This window comes from Cheilinus undulatus, linkage group 4, assembly GCF_018320785.1.
Source record: "Cheilinus undulatus linkage group 4, ASM1832078v1, whole genome shotgun sequence".
Taxonomy (NCBI): Eukaryota; Metazoa; Chordata; class Actinopteri; order Labriformes; family Labridae; genus Cheilinus; species Cheilinus undulatus.
This window is the reverse complement of record NC_054868.1, coordinates 28247858-28270238: the sequence shown is the minus strand read 5'-3', so window position 1 is coordinate 28270238 and position 22381 is coordinate 28247858. Positions and strand designations below refer to the sequence as shown.

Below are 22381 nucleotides of genomic sequence, written 5' to 3'. Positions count from 1 at the left end.
ACAGTGTTTTTAAGGTCTGCTACAAAATAATCCGATCGCAGCAGGCGTGTGCTCTGTGTGAGAAGCAGGTTGTCCAGAAAGCTAAAGGAACAATTTTCGAACATGACCACATCTTGTCCTCTGAGCTTACCTTAATGCCCTCAGGGTGCCGCTTTATAGCGCACTCTATAGGAGAACAAATCGTTTTTGAAAATCTTTCATTCTTTCTGCCCTTCAAGCTGTTAAACCCAAATAGTAGTTTCAGAAAAAAAATTGTATTGTTTTGTTTTCACTGTCTTGCATTTACCTTTTTTTTTTTTTTTTTTTACAGTATTTGGATGTTGGTGGTTCATTCGTACAGTCTTTGAAAGCCGATTTACAATGCAATCTTAGTGTATCTTATTTATCTACTTTTATCCGTTGTTGTTCTTTAAATATGCATCTTAATCTTGCCTGACTGTCGGTGTGCCATTACTAAAGGGGGTGGGGGGTGAATAGAGTTGTCTGAATCTGAAGTAACTATAATCTGCTTAGATGTTTTGCAAGTACAACCATGACAAAAAGCTTTAAACCGTCTTTTGCATCAGCCAAGGTGAGATGACACTTTATGTTTTTTCTGTTTGTGAGGAAGTAGGTTTGGGCTGGATTACATCTCAAAAAAGACTAAAAAAACATTCTTTATCAACCGTGTTTGCAATACATCAACAAATAGAGGTAAATGATGCTAATGTGTAATTACCAGTTGCTAATCCTCGCCCAGTTGTCTCTTTTTTCCTGCTCATCCCTCTTTGATACATCATAAAGACAGATGTTGTCAAGCTTACTAAACATTTCTTCTCTCTAAGAGCTCCATCTCACAGCACCAACTTCATCACTCTTCTTTTCCTTTGCCATTTGTTTTGTTTACATTTGTGGCTGCTGCGTGTCATTGAACAGCATCACTGATGTCACATATCATCGTAGACATGTCAAAACGCATGCTAGACTTTCTGTGGGAAGGCTGGGAGACATCTCAGAAGTGCTTTTGATTTTTACTCACTAGGACAAACATATGAAACGGCAGATTTTCAGGGCTGACAGGTCAACATAATCATGTTGAAAATGTGTAGTCTGACCTTGGCTTTAGGGATGGAAAAGAAAAGGTCAAAAAATTCCATAATTTGGCTTAAATATCTCAACATTTGTTGACAGTAATAGAAGGGGTTGACTTGTCTGCATTCACATGATTCCAAACGGCTGTAGTTGTACTCTCATTTTTCAGTCAACATCCCCCGTGAGCCTTTAACATAAAAAGGATGATGTGGAAAGTTGTGGTCTGGTGCAGTTTCATCTAAAATTCAAAAACTGACTGCAGCCTGAATCCCAACAGTGACAAAAGGCCTTTCGTGATGGAAGCAATGAACTTGACTTATTGCTTTGTCTGTTATTTTGTCATGTAAGATATTTCTCGGCACAAACATACCTGTCCACAAACAGCACATACAAGCAGCAAGGTTGAGACTAAAAAGGAAACTGTGGTTTTCTTCAGACCCCTCCCCTGTGATGCCATGATGACATTTTGTTGCAGAAAACGGGAAGTCGTTTTTTCGTGGGCTTAACATATTTGTAAAGACATGAAACTATGGATATCAAATGCCCAGAGGGGCCTGAGATGAATGATATGAATTTTGTTGGTGGGCGTGGTTGAATTACTGTGGCGCCCCCTCCAATATTTTAAAAAAGCAGCTCCTGTGGCACATTGTGTTGATCCAATCAACTTCATATTTGGTGTACTATAAGCTGAGACCTGGAGGATTGAAAGTTGGCAAAATTATGTACAAAACTCAAAGGGCGTGGCCATGGCAGCTCATGAAATTTATGTCTTTCCTTGTCATAATAGAGGCTGTCCCTCACTGCAAAAGTTTCCATTTATTACAACATCTGCCAAATCCTGCTAAAACTTTGCTTACACAGCTCCCAAGATGTTGACCTCACATATATTTGAAGGTCAAAAGTCCATGTGAAAAGGCGGGGCCATGGGGATTTTTTGTTCGCCTTGAAACAGGAACAAGTTAATTTTATGTGCTTTACATGCTTGCACAGTCATGAAACTTGGTGGAAAAATTTCCTTGACAAACTGGAAAGAATGATATGGCTTAAGCTGGGGGGGTGTGGCATATTGGATAAGTGGCATCCCCTAGAAAATAAAAAAAAAAATCAGCCTCTGCATGCCTTTTTAGGTAGGATTTCATGCCAGGATCTTCAAAAAAGTAATCTGGGCCTATGTTGTAAAGACTACAGGAAGTCCGCCATTTTGAATTTTCGTTTGTACAGATATTGGTCAGATTTGTCATTTCCAGGGGGTCATTCTTGCATAATATTCGCTGAGGAATTCTTCCAATATACCAAATTTTTGGTGTGAAACAAGAAGAGCCTTCCAGGATTAAAGTCAGCGAAATGTTGTACCAAGCTCAAAGGGCATGGCCATGGCGGCTCATCAAAATCAGATGTTTTACTATGTCATTAAAGTGTGTGGTCCTCAGAAAAAATCTCATTAATAACAAGATTAGCCAAATCCTGCTGAAATCATCCCAGGCATTTCCCAAGATGTTGACCTTACACATATATGAAGGTCAAAAGTCTACATCAAAAGACATGGTCATGGTGATTTTTTTGTTTGCCATGAAACAGGAAGTAGTTTATTCCATCTGCTTAACATTCTTGTACAGCCATGAAACTTGGTGGAAAAAATCCCTTTGAGATCCTGGGAAGCAGGATATGACTGGTGGGTGTGGCCTATTGGCTCAGTGACACCCCCTATAAAAGTTTAAAAAGCTCCTGCACCACTTCTATCCTGTAATTTGGAAATTAGATATGCATATTTATCATGCTGGGATCTAAAAAAGGCCTCTTGGACCCTCATTGTAAAATCAACAGGAAATCTGCCATTTTGAATTTTTTTTCTGTAGAGATATTGGTGAAAATAGTCACCTCCGGGGGTCATTCTAGCATCATTTCCTTTGAGGAATTCATCAAATCAACCTTATCTTTGGTGTCAAAAGAGTTGTTATAGTTATTGTTTAATCAAAAAATAGCCACGTTTTATAAAAGCATTTACCTGAAAAGAAACACATTTTAACTGTTCAAAAGAGTTTTTGTGCTTGATTCACCCTCACATGAGCCCAAGTGCTAAATTTTTGAACAACAATAAGATGGTACATAAGCTGTCAGGTTAACTGCTGTGGACTTGGCAGATGTGCTTTTCAGATCTCTAAAATGTTTATGAAATAATTTTAGTGTAACTGCATTAGAGGTTGAACTGCAGTACCTTGACTTTGTGAATCCATATACCCAGCTGTCTATTATGTTAACATACAGATTCATTAAAGGAATTTGTCTTTGGAGTTGGGCCAGTAGCGTTATCTGTGTGTCCCAGTTTTGTGAGGACTAACTGTTTGGTCAGGGGATGTATTTGAATCAAAGCCACTGATGTAGATCAGTGGATCAGTGTAGACTCTGTTTGATACAATAGCAGGGCTGTGGCTATAAATGAAGGGAAATCAAAGATATTTTATGAGGGGAAATCAATGACCTTTGCATGTAAAGTAGGGATCATAAATATATGTTGTGCCATTTTTTAAGTAACTACATTTATTGTAAAATTTGTAATCCCTTATGTGGCGTTCAGGTCAAATACCCCTGTTATATAGCTTTACTTAAAGAAAACAAGAGTAATGTGTTTAACATAAACCTATATTGTCTGAGATTAAGACAACATAGAGCATTACCCCTCTTCACTTTGTTCAATTTTCTTATGTTGCAGCCTGAAGCTACAATCATTTAAAATCATTCTTATTCTAATTAATCTACACTCAGAACCCCATCATGACAAAGTGAAAACAGATTTTAGAAATGTTTGCAATGGGAAAAATAAACCATGAAGTATCATATTGGCGTGAGTATTCAAACCTTTTGCAATAACACTTGAAATTTAGCTCAGGCTCCTCCCCTTTCTCTGGATCTTTTCTGAGATGTTTCTACACCTTGATTAGAGTCCAACCATGGTAAATTGAAGAAATTGGACATGATTTGGAAAGGCAAACACCTCTATAGAAGGCCTCACAGCTGACAATGTACATCAGAGCTAAAGCTATGAGGTCAGAGGAACTGCCTGCAGAGCTCAGACAGGATTGTTGCAAGGCACAGTTCTGAGGAATTCTACAAACAATGTCTGCTGCACTGAAGGTTCCCAAAGTACATTGACCTCCATGATTCTCAAATAGAAATTTGGCACAACCAGGGCTGTTCTTAGAGCTGGTCCCTAAGCCAAACTGAGAAACCTGAGGAGACGGGCCTTAGGAAGAGAGGTAACCAAGAACCTGATGGCCTCTCAGCCTTATAAGCCAGTGGAGGGCTGCAGTGTCCTAACTGATCACTGTAAATGATTACTTTTGGCTGTGGATAATTAAGCATTTCAATGAAATCCTTATTCAAAAGTAACAAAATTGTGCATTATTTGTTTGAATAACTACCCCAACACTGGCTACCCATTGGTAAATTGTTTTGTTTTTTATTGGTTTAAAAAGAAAACAAGTCTTTAACTGTCTTCAAATAAAGCATTTTAAAAATGGGAGCTGGCCGTGTAGTTAAGTTAAGGTTTGATAAATTCCTCTCCATTCTTTATATGTGAATTGTTAATCTGAAAACAACAGAGAAAAGACTGTGCAGATGTTTTGATGGCTGACAAACCTGGTATAAGAATTATCCTGTTTTCTTTTTTTTTGGTTTCTTCGTTTGTTTGCTTGAGTAAGAGTCACAGCCACACTGTGTGCCCTGGGAAGACATCAAACATCGAGGAGCGGTCTTAGCCACAAACTTTAAGCATTGAAAAGTTGACGAACTTTGAAAAAACTTTTCCTCTTATGTAGGGGGGCGTCACTGAGCCATTTATTCATGCATACTCAAATTCGTATATCAATCATCTTCGTTTTCCTGTGGGATGTTTTCTGCAAGATGCCAGTTCTCTATAAGTGTTCTCTTCTGTTTCATGGCAAAGAAAAAACGCCGGCCTGACTTTTCATCATCAAGGTCTCCTCTAGCTGTACACCAAGGTAAATATGACCCCTGAAAATAACACAAAATACCCACATTTCAGGAAATTTATTTAAAATTGCATATTTCCGCAGCCTTACAAAGGCTGAGAAGGATTTATGTGTCATCTTATCACAGTGGCATCATGGTAGAAATATTGTCATGGGGATAATGCAATATTACATGTTAAAACTGCAGGCTGTGCACCTGTCTAGGGGTTAGGTTTATAACATACATTTTTAAGAAAAGATTTTTCTTTCTCTGTCCCAAAACTAAGACATGGATGAAAGATGCCAAGTTAAAAATTATTTATTTGCTAATACTAAAAAGAAAAGACTTCTCTTGACATTTCAAGCAAATGACAATGGATGCAAACTAAAGAGCCAATCGTTGTACTAAAAAATAAGATTCAAGCACAAACAATTATCGAAATATAACAATGATATACAAAAGTTCACAGCAGCTCCTGACCGCTCAGATGGATGTCCTGGCATGTTTGATATTTTGACGGAGGTCTGCATTTATTCCCAGGGCAAGAGTTGAGCCACAAGCAGAATCCTCAACTTTGGGGCACTTTTTCCTTTGTAAAGTGTCAGGCAGCATCTTTAATTATCATGAAAACAACAGGAATGACTCTCTTTTTGGCATCATCTCAATTTGAATGCTTTACTTGTTTACTTGTTTGTTTGTTGGTGTCAGTGTCGCATTTATCAACACGTCACAAATCGGAATCAGCTTTACTTGCCAAATACACTTACACAACACATAATTTAACTCCGATTGGCTATGCTCTCAATCTACAGGAATTAAATATTAAATAAAAAAATAAATAAACTGACAAATACAAAAAAATATGATTTAAACATGTAAAAGCTCTTGTTTGTATTATTTCTAATTCTTACAAGTCTGTGAGCATTGATAGTACAGATTGGTAAAGGGTGCATGGATGCTGACTTGACATGATCAGAGAATAAAACATACAAAGATATAGGCAAATTCGCATGAAGGAGATAAAATCATTTAGGATAGTTGATTAGTGCAATGTACATATGAGGTGAGACATTTTACCACAGAGAGCCTTCTTGCAGTATTTGAGTTACAGTGGATAGATTAATTACTTGCAGTATTTGACTACAGTAGATAGATTAGATTAAGACGAATTTCACACATGGACTTAAAATTGCCCAATCTTCTCCAAAAGTCTCTGTTTCACGCACTTGGCTCAAAGGGGGGAAATCATGACTGTGTGTCTGTTCTTGTCACTCTGGAGTGGAAAGTTTTGTAGTTTTTCACATAGTGGTCAAGGGCCGACATAGGAACAAGAAAGGCTGAGAAAAGGTGCTATTTGCTTTAAATAACATTTATGTTCATACCGCAGCAGTGATGTCTACCTTCACCACAAGTTTTTTGTTCTCATTCAGACAGAAAACTTCTGAGTCACAGAGATTTATGCTTTAATGTGGTCATATTGTTTATAGAGTCAGGAGCTGCATAGAACCACAACGTAAAATGCCAAGATGTATACACACACCCATAGACACCAACTGTATCAGTGGCTTTTTATGCTCTAATGAATAGAGAAAAATATTTATAGGTGAGATTATTTAAGGTTTTAGACATACTCATTTGTATTAATGTATCAATTTTGTGTGTAATTAGGCATATATATTAGGCATTTATTAGGCATGTATTAGGCATTTCTGTGTGCTCTAATAAACAGTTTAAATAAAAACCAGGTTGATTTCATTTCTGGGCACAAAATTTGAATAAGAGACAACTTTTCTTTTCATATTTAACTGCAGTTGCAGTCAGTACAGCTACTGTGACGGCCACACTCATATTTGGCACCCACACCCGAACTTGCTAAACTCCAAGTGCTTCCTAACACCACAATTTCAACTGTAAACAACCACAGAAAAACAGTTAAAACAATATTACAATCTTCACCAAACATTGCATAATACCGTAGTTAAATTTGCTGTTCAACTCTTTGAAACATGCATCTATCACATATCTGTATCTTACTGCTACTGTCTGCTTTTCTAACTAATGCATCAAAATCTCTCTTTGTATAAAATCCAGTCCAGACTTACAAAGCAGCATACAAAAGTCTATCAGATAGGTATTTCAACTTCCTGATTTCTAAGACTGGCCAATCACTGCTTATGCTTCCTTTCATGGCAAAGCCTGTGCGAGTGTGATGTTTGTCAGAATTGTTTCCTTGTCTTTTACATCTCTGACATCAGCAGTCATGGAGGGATGGCACATTTTTCTGGTCATTGTCTCAGGTAATTCTTCTGAAGATAAGTTTTAATGACTGCATTGGAATGATTTTTGATATTATAAGAATATTTATTCATATACATTTTGATTGTTGGTGTGTTTAGATAATGATGTATTTGCACATATTAACCTGTAGTTATGATGTGTTTGTGCTCCAGCATTGGTTTCCTCCAGTCACATCTGTGTTTGTGGATCAGTGATGGAGGTGACAGTTAATCAGGGAGACAACATCACTCTCTATTGTGACTGCAAAACATCAGTGGGAGTCTACATCATATGGTACAGAAACTGCTCTCACAACAACCAGCCTTCACTTGTTCTTATAAGTCGAACTCTCCCTCCTCGTTTTGACTTTGTGAAGAACCAGTCCTCTGAATCCTACGACCTGTTGATCCAGAATCTCACTGAGTCAGATGAAGGCCTCTACTACTGTGGAACTACAGAACCAAAGGTGGAGGACCAAGATAAGATTTACAGCAGAAACATTTACAGCTATGGTAATCTCACAACAAGGATCGTGTTCAGTAAGTATGTCTACGATGTTTTTACTGTGGTATTAGTGAATTTAACCACGCAGACAAATATTGTTCATGCAAAAGTAAACTTGCCTTTAAAACAGGAGTGGAATAACCAAACTGAAGTATGCACATTAATGCTGTTTTTGATGACATTTTTTGAATTTTTTTTTCATTTACAACAAGCAAGTGACTTAAATCAGAAACAGTGATTAACATGCCTACATGTTCGTGAAAGAAGGAGCGAATTCATTACATTTACAACTTTAAACACAATCAGGATTTAATAAAGAATTAAATGGTCCACCAACTTGTCTGAAATCATGTGTTTTGTGACAATTACAATTTTCAACCATACAAATTTAAATAATGAAAAAATTTTGGGGATCTTTGATGGAGGAAAACATGATTGAACAAAGAGAGATGATGAAGCAGACATCTCTGAAAAGCACCCAAGAGCATGCATACATTTCCTTTTTACTCGTTTTTCCTTGAAGATAGCAAATATTTGGTAATTTCTCAAGTAATTAACTTATTATCTTGTGAAAACCAGCTTTGTAATCTCAAGAAAAACAAATAAAGATCATTAAGTTGAATTCTTGTGAAAATTACCACCATTCATGTATTTTTACAGGAAAACTAAACCATAATTTCCTCATACACACGCTGCCCCATGCTACACGGCACAGTGGTTTTGCAAGTCTGGATCACTGAACATACTGTAGCCCCGGGCAACTTGAGATGAGGGCCACAAGATCACAGGAGAACTATGCAGGAGTAGCATGTCAACAGCAGATTATTCTGCCTTTTTGGGGTTGCTTCAATATGATTCCATGATTTTATTGCTTCTGCCATTGGTGGAACATTTTGAAGTAAAAACGTGAATGTTTTCTACACAGGGAGTGTGGTTTCATGTAAATTTCTGTGGTTTTTCACCTTTAAAGTAAACTTTGTGGATTGTCCTTCATTTCTACATGATACCTGCTTCTACCATGGGTGATTACATTTGGAAGTTTATGTTTGAGAATGTTTGGTTTCATGTAATTTTTTGTGGTTTTCAACCATAGAAGTTAACTTTTCTATGTCTATGGTGCCGTTGTAGCTCTGTGACCCACTGACTGACCAGTGAGACTTAATGTTGATATAGTGATGATTTACCACATGGAGTCTTTAAATTGTACTGTATTTTGAAGCTGACCAGATACTTTACACGTTTTTATGGTTGTTTGGATTGGCTTGCTCTGTGTAGATTAAAACCGTTTGGTGGTGGCTGGCATTGAAAATAGACCTGCTGCATATTTGCAGTGGGTAGCAGAGCGGAGTGGCAATTCTGGGTTAATGTTGGATATAGCCTAAAAAATGTGTCAGTTATCCAGTCAACTTTAAGTACAACACAATGCACAGACAACTGATCATGACTACATCAACCAACTTCTCATCCTGTGGCAAAAGTAACAAGTCACTGGTTGGTCTGCGGGTCATAAAGTTACAACGGTGTCATTGTCAAAGGGTAGCTAACTGTTGAGGTAAAAAATAAATAAATAAATAAATAAAAAATAACAGAATTTCACACAAACCAATCCTTTGTTGCAAACATTTACCTTCTAACTTGACAAGGTAGGTACTCACCCATGATAGAAGCAATAAAATTATGGAATCGCTGTTAACATACTATTCCTGAGTGAACTTGAACTCCTCCCGTGATTTCTGCCTTCTCAGCTCAAGCTGCTCTGGGCTTGTCAGAGCTGGTGATGTAACAATGAAGCATAATGTTACAGAAAATGGAATAAAAACTCATAATGTAAAAACTGGCTGACAATGTAACAAAATGCTCAGCACATAATTTAACAACCATTTGTGCATATTTTAAAAACATTACATTTGTGTTTGTTATTACATTGTGAAGCAAGATTTTCTTCTCTCTTCAAAGTGTAATAATTTTATTTTATTATGGATTAACATAGAAATTGCTTCTTTTTAGTGTTTTAAAAAAAAGTAACTTTTGATAAAATTCTATACTTTAAGTATGCTGGATGTGGGCTGATCTATTATTACTCAGCATCCTATGCTGCATTTCTTGTATATCATTCTTACTTTTGCACTTTTTGCCAAATCCACTTTGGGGCTTATTAATACAGTGTGCAGACTTCCCTTCTTGCCTCAGTATCTTTTGTTGGTCTTCATTTTCTCGGATGGATTTCAAAAATTCAACTATATTGCAAAAGCTTAAGCGCCAATAGAAAGTAATTGGATTTAATCATATTGTTGTAAAAATAAATAAATAAATAAATAAATTAAATGTTAGTGCGGACTGAGCACTTTTTAGCATTCGTTTCAATTAATTCCTCTAGACCAGGGGTGTCAAACTCAATCACAGCAGAAGCCGGATTCTGAATTTAGATCTAACCTGAGAGCCTAGCAGGTGGCCCATGCTAAATGATTTTGAGATTTTAAAATGTAAAAATGAAGTCTAGAGGCCTTAAAATCGCAGATAAAAAGTCAAAATTATTAGTTTAAAATGTCAAAACACCAAAATAAGCCAAAATAATGTTTTTAAAAGGAAAATAGGATAGATGATAGAAATCCTAGGTTTAAAGGGTCAAAATATGAAATAAAATTTGAAATCATGAGTTTTAAAGATCAATATATGAGTTTAAACTTTAAACTGTGAGTTTGGAATGTCAAAATATGAGATTAAAAGTAGATGATAGGAGTTGAAAATGTCAAAACGTGAGATAAAATTTAAATTCATGAGTTTAAAAGGTCAGAATATGAAATTGAAGTCAAAATGAAATTTATTTTTACAGTGTGCACTAAAATTTTAGTTTCTTACAAATGACTAACACAATGCAGTGTTATTGGTTAGTTTCCTATGTTTGCTTGAAGCTCTTGCATTTAGGTGAATTGAAATTTTTTTCTTTCTGTTAAATTTACTGAACAACTTACATAATCAGCTCTTGCAGGGCTGCACTGCGTTGCACAGCATTCTACACACACTTCAAGTGTGGAAGGTGGCTCTCCTTCTGTCTATGTGGAAATTACGGTAAAAAAGTATGGCTCTGTATCAAGGTTGTTATAGAAAACTAAAACTATCTCAATAACTAAAACTAAAATTCAAAAATCATTTTAGTTAACTGAAACAAAAAAAAAGAAAAAGCCAATTACCAAAAAAACTAAAACTAACTAAAACTGTATAGTGCGCTTACAAAACTAACTAAAATAAAATATCCTTAGTTTTAGTCTTTGACACAACCATACTGACTTGCACCAACACACAAGTCTGGGGATTGCCTGATCTGATTGGTTAAGACTTCACATAGTGGTAGTTTTATGTCTCCAGTTATATTCAAACATCATCATTAAATAAATAAATGATAAGTAAAGAGTAGCATGTTTTTATATGTTTTTAGAAATGTATTACACTCACTCAGCCCTTACATCTGTTTGTAAAAAGCTAAAACTAACACTAAAATGAATCAAAACTAAACTAAAACTAAGCATTTTTGCAAAATTAAAACTAAACTGAAACTAACAAACCAGCAGTCAAAACTAATAAAAACTAATCTGAAATCCAACACAGACAGTGAAAACAAAATAATAGAAACTAATGAAAAATCTAAAACTATTATAACCCTGGGTCAAGCCTGTGCTTGTACTTTAGTACAACCGTGGAAAAAAGCTATAAACTGTCTGTCTCATCAGCCAAGCTGAGATGGCACTTTATGTTTTGTTTGTTTTTCTGTGTGTGAAAATGGTCCCTATGTCAGGTTTGGTGACTGTAGAGCCATACATTTGTACTGGCAGATACGACAGACTACATGTGAGCAATAAGTCATTGTAACTGATATAATGATTTTGTAAGGAAGAAAGTTTAGGCTGGATTACTTCTCGAAAAGACTAAAACACATTCTTTATCAACTGTGTTTGCAATGCATCCTCAAACAGAGGTGAATGACACTCTAGCTTGATGGTAATGTTTACGGCAGTAATTTACTGGTTGCTAATCCTCGCCCTTTTTACTCTTTTTTGGTCATCCCTCTTTGACACATCAAAAAGACAGATGTTGTCAGAGCTTAATAAACATTTCTTCTCTCTAAGAGCTCCATCTCACAGCACCAACTTCATCACTCTTCTTTTCCTTTGCCATTTGTTTTGTTCACATTTGTGGCTGCTGCATGTTATTGAGCACTGATGTCACATATCATCGTAGACATGTCAAAACGCGGGCTAGACTTTCTGTGGGAAGGCTGGGAGGCATCTCAGAAGTTCTCTTAATTGTTACCCACCAGGACAAACGTATTCAGGGTTGACAGGTCAACATAATCATGTTGAAAAAGTCTGACCTTGGCTTTAAGGATGGACAAAGAAAGGTCAAAAACTTCATAATTTGGCTTAAATATCTCAATATTTGTTGACAATAATAAAAGGGGTTGACTTGTCTGTATTCACATGATTCCAAATGGCTGTAGTTATACTCTCATTTTTCAGTCAACATCCCCCGTGAGCCTTTAACATAAAAAGGATGATGTGGAAGGTTGTGGTCTGGTGCAGTTTCATCTAAAATTCAAAAATTGTTGTGAGCCTGAATCCCAACAGCAAACATAAGCCTTTCATGATAGAAGCAATGAATTTGACTTATTGCTTTGTCTGTTTTTTTCCTTTAAGATATTTCTCGGCACAAACATACATGTGCACAAACAGCTCATACAAGCAACAAGGTTGAGATTGAAAAGGAAACTGTGGTTTTCTTCAGACCCCTCTCCTGATGCAGTGGTGGGGAGGGACTTCACAGCTCAAAGTTGTCTCTTAGTGTGTTCTGTTTTCTAGATGGGGCTGAATTTTGTAAAACAGACTTAACAAAGGTTTTTAAACAGTGCTTGTGTTTGAAAATTCACTTTAAAGGACTTGAAATTGTAATTATTTTCATTTAGGGATGTGTCGTTCATGAACAAGCCAGTTCAAAGAGACGGCCCTTTTACATGAACAATTAGATCTGCATCCTGTTTGAGAACAGTTTTTTTTTTTTTTTTTTTTTAAGGTTTATTTTGGGCATTCTTGTGCCTTTATTTGATGGAGGAGGACAGTGGATAGAGCTGGAAACTGGGACAAGAGTGGGGGAGAGACATGCAGTGAGGGGCTGATTTGAGCCCGGGCCGTCCGCGTACATGGGGCTGCGCCCCTGAGAACAGTCTTATATCATTATTATAATCAGATGTGTTTTTTTGTTTTGTATATTTTGTATGTGTTTTTGTGTTATGTGATCGATTAGTAGGGGGGAAAAATATCAAGGATAATCTAAATAAAATACCAGCCACAAATATCAGTTTTATAGTCATGACATTACATTTGTCAGGTCAAACGAAACCCGACTGGTACCCAAATAAAGATCCCTTTGGGATAGCTGGATCTGCTTATTGAGCTGAGCAGACTTGAATCACAGAGCCGTAATTCCCACCATTATTATCATAATAGTAGTAGTAGCTGTAGAAGCAGTAGTAGTAGTAGTATAAATATCTATAAATCGCATTAATAAAAACAAGAACTCACCATGGATTCTGAACTCCATCACCAAATAGATCATCCCCCGCTCATCGAGTCAGCACAGAAACGCAGCCCGACTCGACCACAGTCAGGAATCATGGCGGAGCCGCGCACCGTCAGTGGTTAGCCTGCATCGAACCCGCGACTTCAACACAACATCCCTTAAAGTAATCCCTCCGACTACCATCAGCCTCATCTCCTCCATCGGCACGACACGGAACTCGAAGACATCAAAGGTATGGACACCTACACCACTCTCCCGCAGAACGGTCTCCCACTCACAGCCACCGGTCATTCAAGTCTACACGGGGCATCCTCGTCGACAACGCTGACTCCTCGTTCACAATCCTCTGTCAATTCATTCATAAAACCAAAACAACGCTACCTGGCCTCCCCCGCTTCCTGGTTCTTCGCCAGAGCCAATCACCGCGAGCGTCGTCAAGCGTGGCGCCACAGAGCCGCTCCTACAGCCAGGACCTCCTTCATCCGCTCCCTCTGCTGGTGATCAGGTCGTATTACCCTGTGCCTGCTCCCTTTGTGTCTCTCTCAATTCGTCCTTTTCTTTCCTCCCCTCTTTCAGCCACTGACAGCAATGTGGGCTCTGTCCTTCTCTCTGCCAAAGCCAACCCTGCGGCAGCTTAAGGAGCACCAGTAATAAACTAACTAACTAACTAAATTAATTAAAAAATAAACAAATAAATAAATAAATAATATAATAATGATATAATTAAAAAATAAATGAGATAAAAAATAAAATAAAATAAAAAAAAAAATAACCAGGCTGGCTATCCTCAACCTTCTCCATTTCTTGCCTATCTATCAACCCCCTCCCTCTCCCAACACCCAAATGTTTTTCTCTCCTCCCATCAATAACTACACTCAAGCTATCAAAACACCACCTGTGCAACCAGCCTTTTCTGCCATTCACTCTCATTTCAGCAGCACTACGCCACCAAATTCTTTATATAGTTTTATAAACTCGTTCAGGAACAACCCCTAAACCTATTTCCAGTGCCAATGCATATAAATGCACCTTACTTATCTGCGCAACTCTACTCGGTCCCTCATAAATTCATTCTTCATCCCCTCATCCCTCAACCCTCACCTTCATCCCCTCATCCCTCAACCCTCACCTTCATCCCCTCATCCCTCAACCCTCACCTTCATCCCCTCATCCCTCAACCCTCACCTTCATCCCCTCATCCCTCAACCCTCACCTTCATCCCCTCATCCCTCGAACCCTACCCTCATCCTTTCATCCCACGTCCCTTATCCTTATCCCTTCACCACTCGGCCCTTAATCTTATTACCTTGAACTAGTGATTAGGTAGATTCACTCACCTTTCACTAAATCTAAAGATCAACACCAGTAAAATTCACTTTTGCTTTCACTGTATCACAACACTCTCCGCTCAGCCATTCCTTCATACCAACATGAGCTTCACGATTATCTCACAATCGTTCTAGACACAGCTCTCCGATTTGGAGGCACAGGCCTCTTTTCCACGTAAATTTCGCTAACTAAGCTCCCGGCCACGTAGTGCAGTTCAATCTGCTCAGGCACCTTCGACTCTAAGCTATACAGTCAAATCTTAGCAGCCCACACCTCTTTCACACGTGAGCTACACAAAGCTCCCCTTTACGACAGCATGCACTGTCAACACTCTTCCACTTCACTCACATTCATCCTTCCCAAGCAACACTTCTACCTCTCTACCTCTGGTAAAGAGGTACAGGCCTCTTTACCTTGTACATTTCGCCAACCAAACTTTCAGCCACATAGCGTAGTTTAATCAGGAAACATGCTCAGGCACACTCGACTCTAAGCTATACAGTCACATCTTAGCAGCCTGCACCGCTTTCTCACATGAGCCACGCGACGCTCCGTATCATGACAGCATGCACTGTCAGCACCCTTCCACCTCACTCCCATTCATCCTTCCTAAGCAACACTCCTATCTTCAACAGTTCTAAAAAAGATGAAAAGAAGACCTCAGTCTCAACTACAACCTATGGCTAGCTAAAGCTAACAACAACTGCCAGTAACTACAAGGGAACACTGCCCGATCAACAGGATGCTACCGAATGCTATCTATTGAGATAGCATGGGGCGGCGCGTTTGAACGCAGCGCTCAATCACTAGCAGCAAAACAAGCCCTACTCTTACACCAGAACAGACAGTGAGCCCACAGAGTTCACATCTTTCCTGATGGAGATTATCCAGACAACAGGGCACTCGGAGACTAACAGGAGGAGGACGCAGAGCAGCACAACACCCACAGCCAGTGGAGAGGAGCAACGGCATCGTTAGACAAGGTGAAAGCAGGGCAAACAAGCCGGGCTGCAGGCTTAGCTAGAGTCGCCCCACACAAACCCCCCTACCAAGCATTTTCTCCCGGACGCCAGCTCCCTCGCCAGCAGGATGGACAACGTGAAGCTGCGGATTTCCAACCACTGAATGGACCACTGCCTTTTCTGCTATAGAGGAGATCATTAAATGTAACCTTGCTGCATTCTCACAATGCAATGACAATAAACAACTATCTACCTAGTCCATCACCTGAAGCACCACCCCTCCCAACCCCCAGACCTAAAGGAGTTGACATAAGAGGAAGACCAATCCTCCACCAAGCGCAAGGATGGTGAGCAGCAACTCCAACCACCTCGGATGCACCCTCTCTAACGGCCATCTTTCACACATCTGTGCTTCAGCGGCAGCGCCCACGCCAGGCACCTGTTCACACAATTCTACTACACCTGCTGACTGACTAGCACAGAACCTCAGCGCACAGATCAGACTCGACATCCTTACAAGGGCCTTCTCGGAGTAAGACGTTCCCTTCTCCGAGGAAAAGACATCAGGGCCTCATATATTCATCGAATATATCGACTCAATCTCTCTTCAGATATTACCATCTCAACAAAAGATTCAGTGCCATCACTTCACTCCTCTCAAACTGTATCTCAACAGAAACATGTATCAAACATAAGCTGTCAGCAATTCTCAGCTATCTCATCTACGTCATTCGCATCATCCCTCAGGACAATCTTTGACGTCCAACCTTCTCATAGAAGCTGCAGGCATCCCCTCCTCGTATAACAGAATCATCCTCGATGATGCACGGAAACAGAAACGTGAAGGTAGTAACATTTCTGGTCTCCTCGGAATGGCATTTCTATTCTACGACGACTTCATCACTTAACCTGCAGAAGTTCAAATCCATCCAGATGCAGCTCTGTCCCCAGGTTCAGAGGATACTTAAGGGGAAGACGGTCGCTCCCCGGCCACTAAAACTACAATCAGACTCTGAATCTCAGTCTCCTTTATCCACCCTCTATGAACTCCATCCCATCATCATTGCAGCCATATTTTGGGGGCATGAACAGTCAAGAAAATCCATACTCATTCACTCTGATACTCAGTAGCAATCAGCAGTCAGATCATTAACAAAGATGTTCAGGCGATCAGCCCCAGATTCCGATCCTTATTCATTTCCAGTCCCAACATCTTCAGCAACTACCTTGAATTAGCTCCACAGCTAATTAATCTCTCAAGCCTCATAGGATGCAATCCTCAACAGCGTAGCTCCCTCAACATTCTCCGCTTAACCCGCCGGCTGGAACCATTTCAAGTCTCACCATCCACATACCAAACTTCTCTCCATCCTGGACATCACGTCCATCCGCAACTTCATCTTGCATCCTTACAAAATCCAATTCAGCCCTTCATCATTCAAACCTTTCTAGCAGGAATAAATCATCCAACTCACCACTAGCTTCCAATAATCTTCAATCTCTCATTCCCAATCCACAACGTCAATCAAAGGTTTAAGGAACCAGAAACCTGCCTCAATCACAAAACGCCTGCCTCTTGCCTCTAACTAACTCAGCCTATGCATCCACTCTCTCCATTCAGGGGGCTTAACCCCAGCCGCACATTCAACCCTTGAAGCCATGTTCCTGCCGACCTCCTTCATATACTTCAGATGTTACCAAAATCGCTCGAACTCTATTTGCCATTAATCCATCCAATCATCATAAACTATCTGACATCTCCATGCATACCTCAGATTCCTTCTTATCCGCACTAGACGCTGTGAACTGACTGCTCAGAGTCCTACCAATTTACGTCTTCTGCCTCAAGTCTTACCTCAGCCCATACGAATTACTGACAAGATAAATCAGCTTCAGGCATAACCTCAGAACACTACTCAGCCCATTCATATCACGTCCATCCAGCCTCCTCAGTATACAGACTCGGCACTTCAGACAAACCATCCAGATCTCTGGACGCTGACCACCTCAAGCTTACCACTCATGCGCCCATAACAACCTCTACGATCCGTGTCAAGCTCACGCTCAACTCAGCACCATCAATCATAACTCTTTTGGGGGTTGAGATCAGCTCAGGCAGAACGACGCCTGAGACGGAACCCCCATCCTGAGTCTCCCTATGCTGAGCCTCCATGCATCTCCCAGACTAGACTAAAGCTACTTACCAACATCCCTCATCTTCATCTCAGACAACAGACAACAGACAACAGTCTCGCTGCACATTCTTATCAATCTCGATTAAATCTTTAAACACATTCCGTTGTGGTGTGGTCCTTGCTAGTGAATCTTAATTTGTTTTACAGAGATAATAGGAAAATTTAAATGTTTTCTCAGTATTTGAACTCGTGTATATCCTTTTCTTGGCATAACAAAGCTGCTGTTCCATGTTAATGAGGTAATTCCACAAGATATCTGGGAACAGTGGCCAAAAAAGTTCATCATCATGGGAAAATGGGGTGTAAAATTGTAATATATTTTGTTCCTACAAGATCGGAACTGAATCATTTTTACTTAAATAGATGTTCATTTTTGAAAGTACTGTATAATAAATATAATAAAGAGACTGTGATGGGTCTTTAGGCTAGACAATTTGAGATCCACTAATTTAAATTAGATGGTTCTTACTTTTTACACTTTGTACTGAGTAAGACTTGCTTATTGTTTTCTATAATGTTCAGCAATGCCGTTTATATACTTTGTCTTGTAAACGGTATTGTCCTTCCTGTGTGGGCATTTTATGCATGTCTTGCATCAATGGAAATTAGCATCTAAAGAAATCTGATTATTCATAAGTATCACTGTAATTGCACACGGTCTCTAAATACCATTCTGCCGATATGTACAGTATAGCTGATATATTGACTGTTTACATGTGCAGTTTATTTGCTGGTATCAATAGTTAACTTTTTAAGCTGTTATTTGTCAATATTGCTATTTTGCCAAAAATGTCCTACATGCCTCAGATAAATGTTTGACGTTTGTAACCATTTTAGGTCTTATGTCATAAGAAAACATTTACTATAAATTGACGCTTCCCAAAAAAGATTGATTGTCTGTATATAATATGTATGTATAGTAGAATGGACTACACATGTATAAATAAAATTTCACCTGACCTGAATTTACTCACTGCATGATCCTAGAAATAATGCAGTTTTCACATTAAGAAAAAAGATGATGAACAAACCCCAAAACATCAGGGCCTATTTGAATGTCCTTTGCCACTGTTGATATCCTGATCACAAGGCAACACATTTTGGTATAAAAAAAATACACTAGAGTGATCATATGTCTCATGCATGAGGTATATAAAAGTAAGTCCGAAGCGTGGAAAAACGCTTTACCACAGAAGACAGCCAGCGAAGGAACTATGACAATGACTTCCTTTAAAAAAGGTCGTTATATCTGTGGCTAAAACCAGATTCACTTCCTTTAGACTCTTGTCACTGACATTCATGAACGGGCTGCACCCTGTCCTGCTTGTTTTCCTGGGTAATTCTTTTTATCTAACAACTCACTCTAACCCTGTTTTTAATATAATCCTGTGCTTGTTTTTAACTGTTTTTATGGTTGTGCTTGCATCTCTACAGCCGTGTGTTGCAGTCATGACTGTGTTTCGGCATCAGTCCTGGAGGTGATAGTCAGGCCAGGAGAGAATGCCACTCTTTATTGTGACTGTAAAATATCACCTGGAGTGTATATAGCATGGTACAGGATCTGCTCACATGAGAACCAGCCTCCTCTTGTCCTTAAGCCAAAGCGTGGAATATTTATAGACGCAGACAACTCTGATCTTCTTACAATTTTAGATCGTTTTCAGTTTGTGAGAAACTTTTCCTCTGAATCTTATGACCTGCTGATCCATAACATCACTGTTTCGGAGGAAGGCATCTACTACTGTGGAACTGGAGAGAGAAGAGTGGAGGATAAGGATGGATACATCGTTCCCAGAGATGTTTTCAGCTATAGCAACACCACAGCAAGAATCATATTACAGAAGCATTCTGGTCTGTTTTTTTTAATCTACATAAGTCAGTACAAACATTAGGGATGGAGAGATAATGCCAGAAAAAGTTAGTTTTTAGCTAACCAGAAGATCTAACCCAGCTGAAGTTTTTCCTTTTTCATTCACATTTCTTCAACTTAAAAATAGGCCCTAAGGACTGAAGTTTTAGGTCTGACCTAAAGAAGGACTTTTTTTTCATTTGAGAAGTGAGCGTCTTTGTGTTATTTCATGTTCCTTGTACAAAAGATCCCATTCAAAATATGAACGTATATCAGTGTCAACGCACAACATCTAGGGTAATGCTGGGCACATGTAGACACAGACATGTTGCTCAGCAGACGAGGTCAGGCTCAACATCGTCTCTTTTGTCTGGGCTTTTTCACCTCCGGTAATATGCCTGAGACCACCAGCGGGTTTCAGGGCCTTTAGACATCACCAGCACAACAAGGAGCTTGTTATTTTGACAAATTATTTTCCCATGCCCCTGGTAATAGGCAAGGACATCCAAAGCATGACTGGGTTGTGTCAATCCTCTTTTCCACCTGATGGTGCCCTCTTGCTGCTTACTTACCACATCTGTGCCTTACTTCAGCCTCACTTTTTGGCCCAAATGCCTAAAACCTTATGCACAGTACTGAATATGGTATTTAATTTTATATAACTGGTTTCAATAATGCATAGCATTCAAATTTCAGTTCACAACCACTGAAATAAAAAAGTAAACAGAGATTTCCTAAAAATCTTTAGGTCTGATATGTTGTGAGTTGTTTTTAAGCTGTTTATTATCCTTTCTTCATGAAGATTTCTGCGGTTGGGGATTAAGGGATCAGCATAGCATTACATTGTTATATTTATTGCTTAATCAAAAAATAGCCACGTTTTATGAAAGCATTTACCTGAAAAGAAACACATTTTAACTGTTCAAGAGAGTTTTTGTGCTTGATTTATCTTTGCATGAGTCCAAGTGCTACATTTTTGAACAACCATATTTCATTGTTTGTTTTTCTTTACTGATAGTGAATTTATTTATTTATTTATTTATTAATGTATTTATTTATATTAAATAGCATTTCATACATTTCTCATCTTAAACATGATGATGGTAAAGATATTTTCTAAATGTTTTGTTTGTTGACTGCAGGAACCATAGTGTAATCTTTGTATGTATTTTGCAGACAGCCTCTCTGCAGATAACGTTCCTCACATGTCCTCCTGGATGTTGCCGATCATTCCAGCCATCACTGTTCTCTCCTCCCTCATCTCCTTCATTCTGGTTTATCTCTTCTGCCAGAAAACAGGTACTTGTCAACCCTTTTTTTGCCTTTCTTTGATCATTATGTGTTTCCTGGGTGCTGCTTGGAGGTGACTTTTCTATTCTGCAGAATCTCAAAGGGCCAAAATACGGACTAAAACCAGGATGATATCAAGTCAGAATCAGGTAATGAACAACAGAGTTTTTGTAACTGTTTGACCTCATTGAATTTAAGCCCTTATAATTTTTCCATTGCTATTATTTGGCAAATTTTACAATGGCACAAAGTCAGAAGCTTTATAACTCAAAGTGAGGATTGTCTTTTAGGATAAAGATGTGTGCTGGACACAGGTCGTGTTCCTGCCTCAGGATGCATAAACTTACCAGTGAACAGATGAAGCTCTCAAGATGACCAGCTCCAGTCCCGTTTTGGTTTATTTGCTCATGTGTCATTTGAAATGCAGTACCAGCTTTTAACAGTTAGTCGCCATCTAGATTAGTTAATCACATCGTTTTTGTTGCTTCATTTGTTCTTAATATTATGACTTAAACCTGTAAATGCACTGATGTCAGAATAACAATGTCCTGAATCAGGAAATGGAACCATCTGAAAACATGTGACTGTGTTTTGTTATGTTTTTTTTTAACTAATGTTGTGTCTTTAGAATCTTTTGATCTGATATTATTGTCAGATATTCATTTTTGACATGAAAAAATCCTGCTCATTAAAAACATTTCTGTAAACAACAGCAACCTTCTTGTAAGAAAGTCTTCATTGACTCTTTACAGAATTTTCACCTGTAACACCGTAAAAAAAAAGTTTTTTGTTTTTTTTGCTGATCAAATCTTATAGCAAGCAACATAAAATCATTTTAAACATTTGTAATATGTAGTGATCTTTCGCTTCTGTTCTTTTTTGTCCCATTATTTCACCATCTTTTGTTTCAAACCATCTGTAAGATGGGAGAGTGAAGTTCAACACTTTAAGACAGTGGTCTGAGAGGTATTGTTTACAGGAAACCCACACTGACACAAGCTTGCAGATGAAGTGAAGCTGCAGGTGTCATGCTGAAGAATTGGTGCACACCATCTACATTATCACAACCTCTTCTCAAGGACAAAGTGTACAGTTTAACTTTGCACTGGTAAAACTGACACCAAGGGTCAATTTTGCAAGCAAAAATGTGCACACTGTTTATATGATGCAAACCAGCACTGCTGAGCTCCTCTACTGACCCCTAGTGAACAGGATGAGAAACAATTAAAAAAGGGCACATAAGTTTTGGTCTTAGAATTTCTGAATCAATATTTATTTGATATCAAATGAATGCAAAGTGATATATTTTCTGATCTTGACTTTTGGATTTATGTCTTAAATTAGTGCTGTAGTACACCAATGTG

General features: G+C 38.6%; 1 protein-coding gene across 2 annotated transcripts; it reads left to right on the top strand.

Moving 5' to 3' along the window:
• The first annotated feature begins 7298 nt into the window (after positions 1–7298).
• LOC121507731 lies at positions 7299–21831 on the top strand. Of its 2 annotated transcripts, none has more exons than XM_041784058.1 (5): positions 7299–7337; positions 7491–7856; positions 20904–21026; positions 21111–21166; positions 21308–21831. In XM_041784058.1, the coding sequence occupies exons 1-5, from the start codon at positions 7301–7303 to the stop codon at positions 21356–21358; spliced, it is 633 nt and encodes a 210-aa protein (XP_041639992.1). In that variant the 5' UTR covers positions 7299–7300; the 3' UTR covers positions 21359–21831. The 2 variants fall into 2 exon arrangements, with proteins under 2 accessions (XP_041639992.1, XP_041639991.1); XM_041784057.1 differs by lacking the exons at positions 7299–7337; positions 7491–7856 and adding exons at positions 15546–19214; positions 19313–19729.
• Positions 21832–22381: the final 550 nt, after the last annotated feature.

Excerpts from the sequence above, each read along its gene's own strand:
- LOC121507731 (XM_041784057.1), top strand. The coding sequence starts at position 19,178 with ATGAACGGGCTGCACCCTGTCCTGCTTGTTTTCCTGG. Across the intron at positions 19,730-20,903 it reads CATATTACAGAAGCATTCTG|ACAGCCTCTCTGCAGATAAC; the intron begins GTCTGTTTTTTT and ends TGTATTTTGCAG. Across the intron at positions 21,167-21,307 it reads TGATATCAAGTCAGAATCAG|GATAAAGATGTGTGCTGGAC; the intron begins GTAATGAACAAC and ends ATTGTCTTTTAG.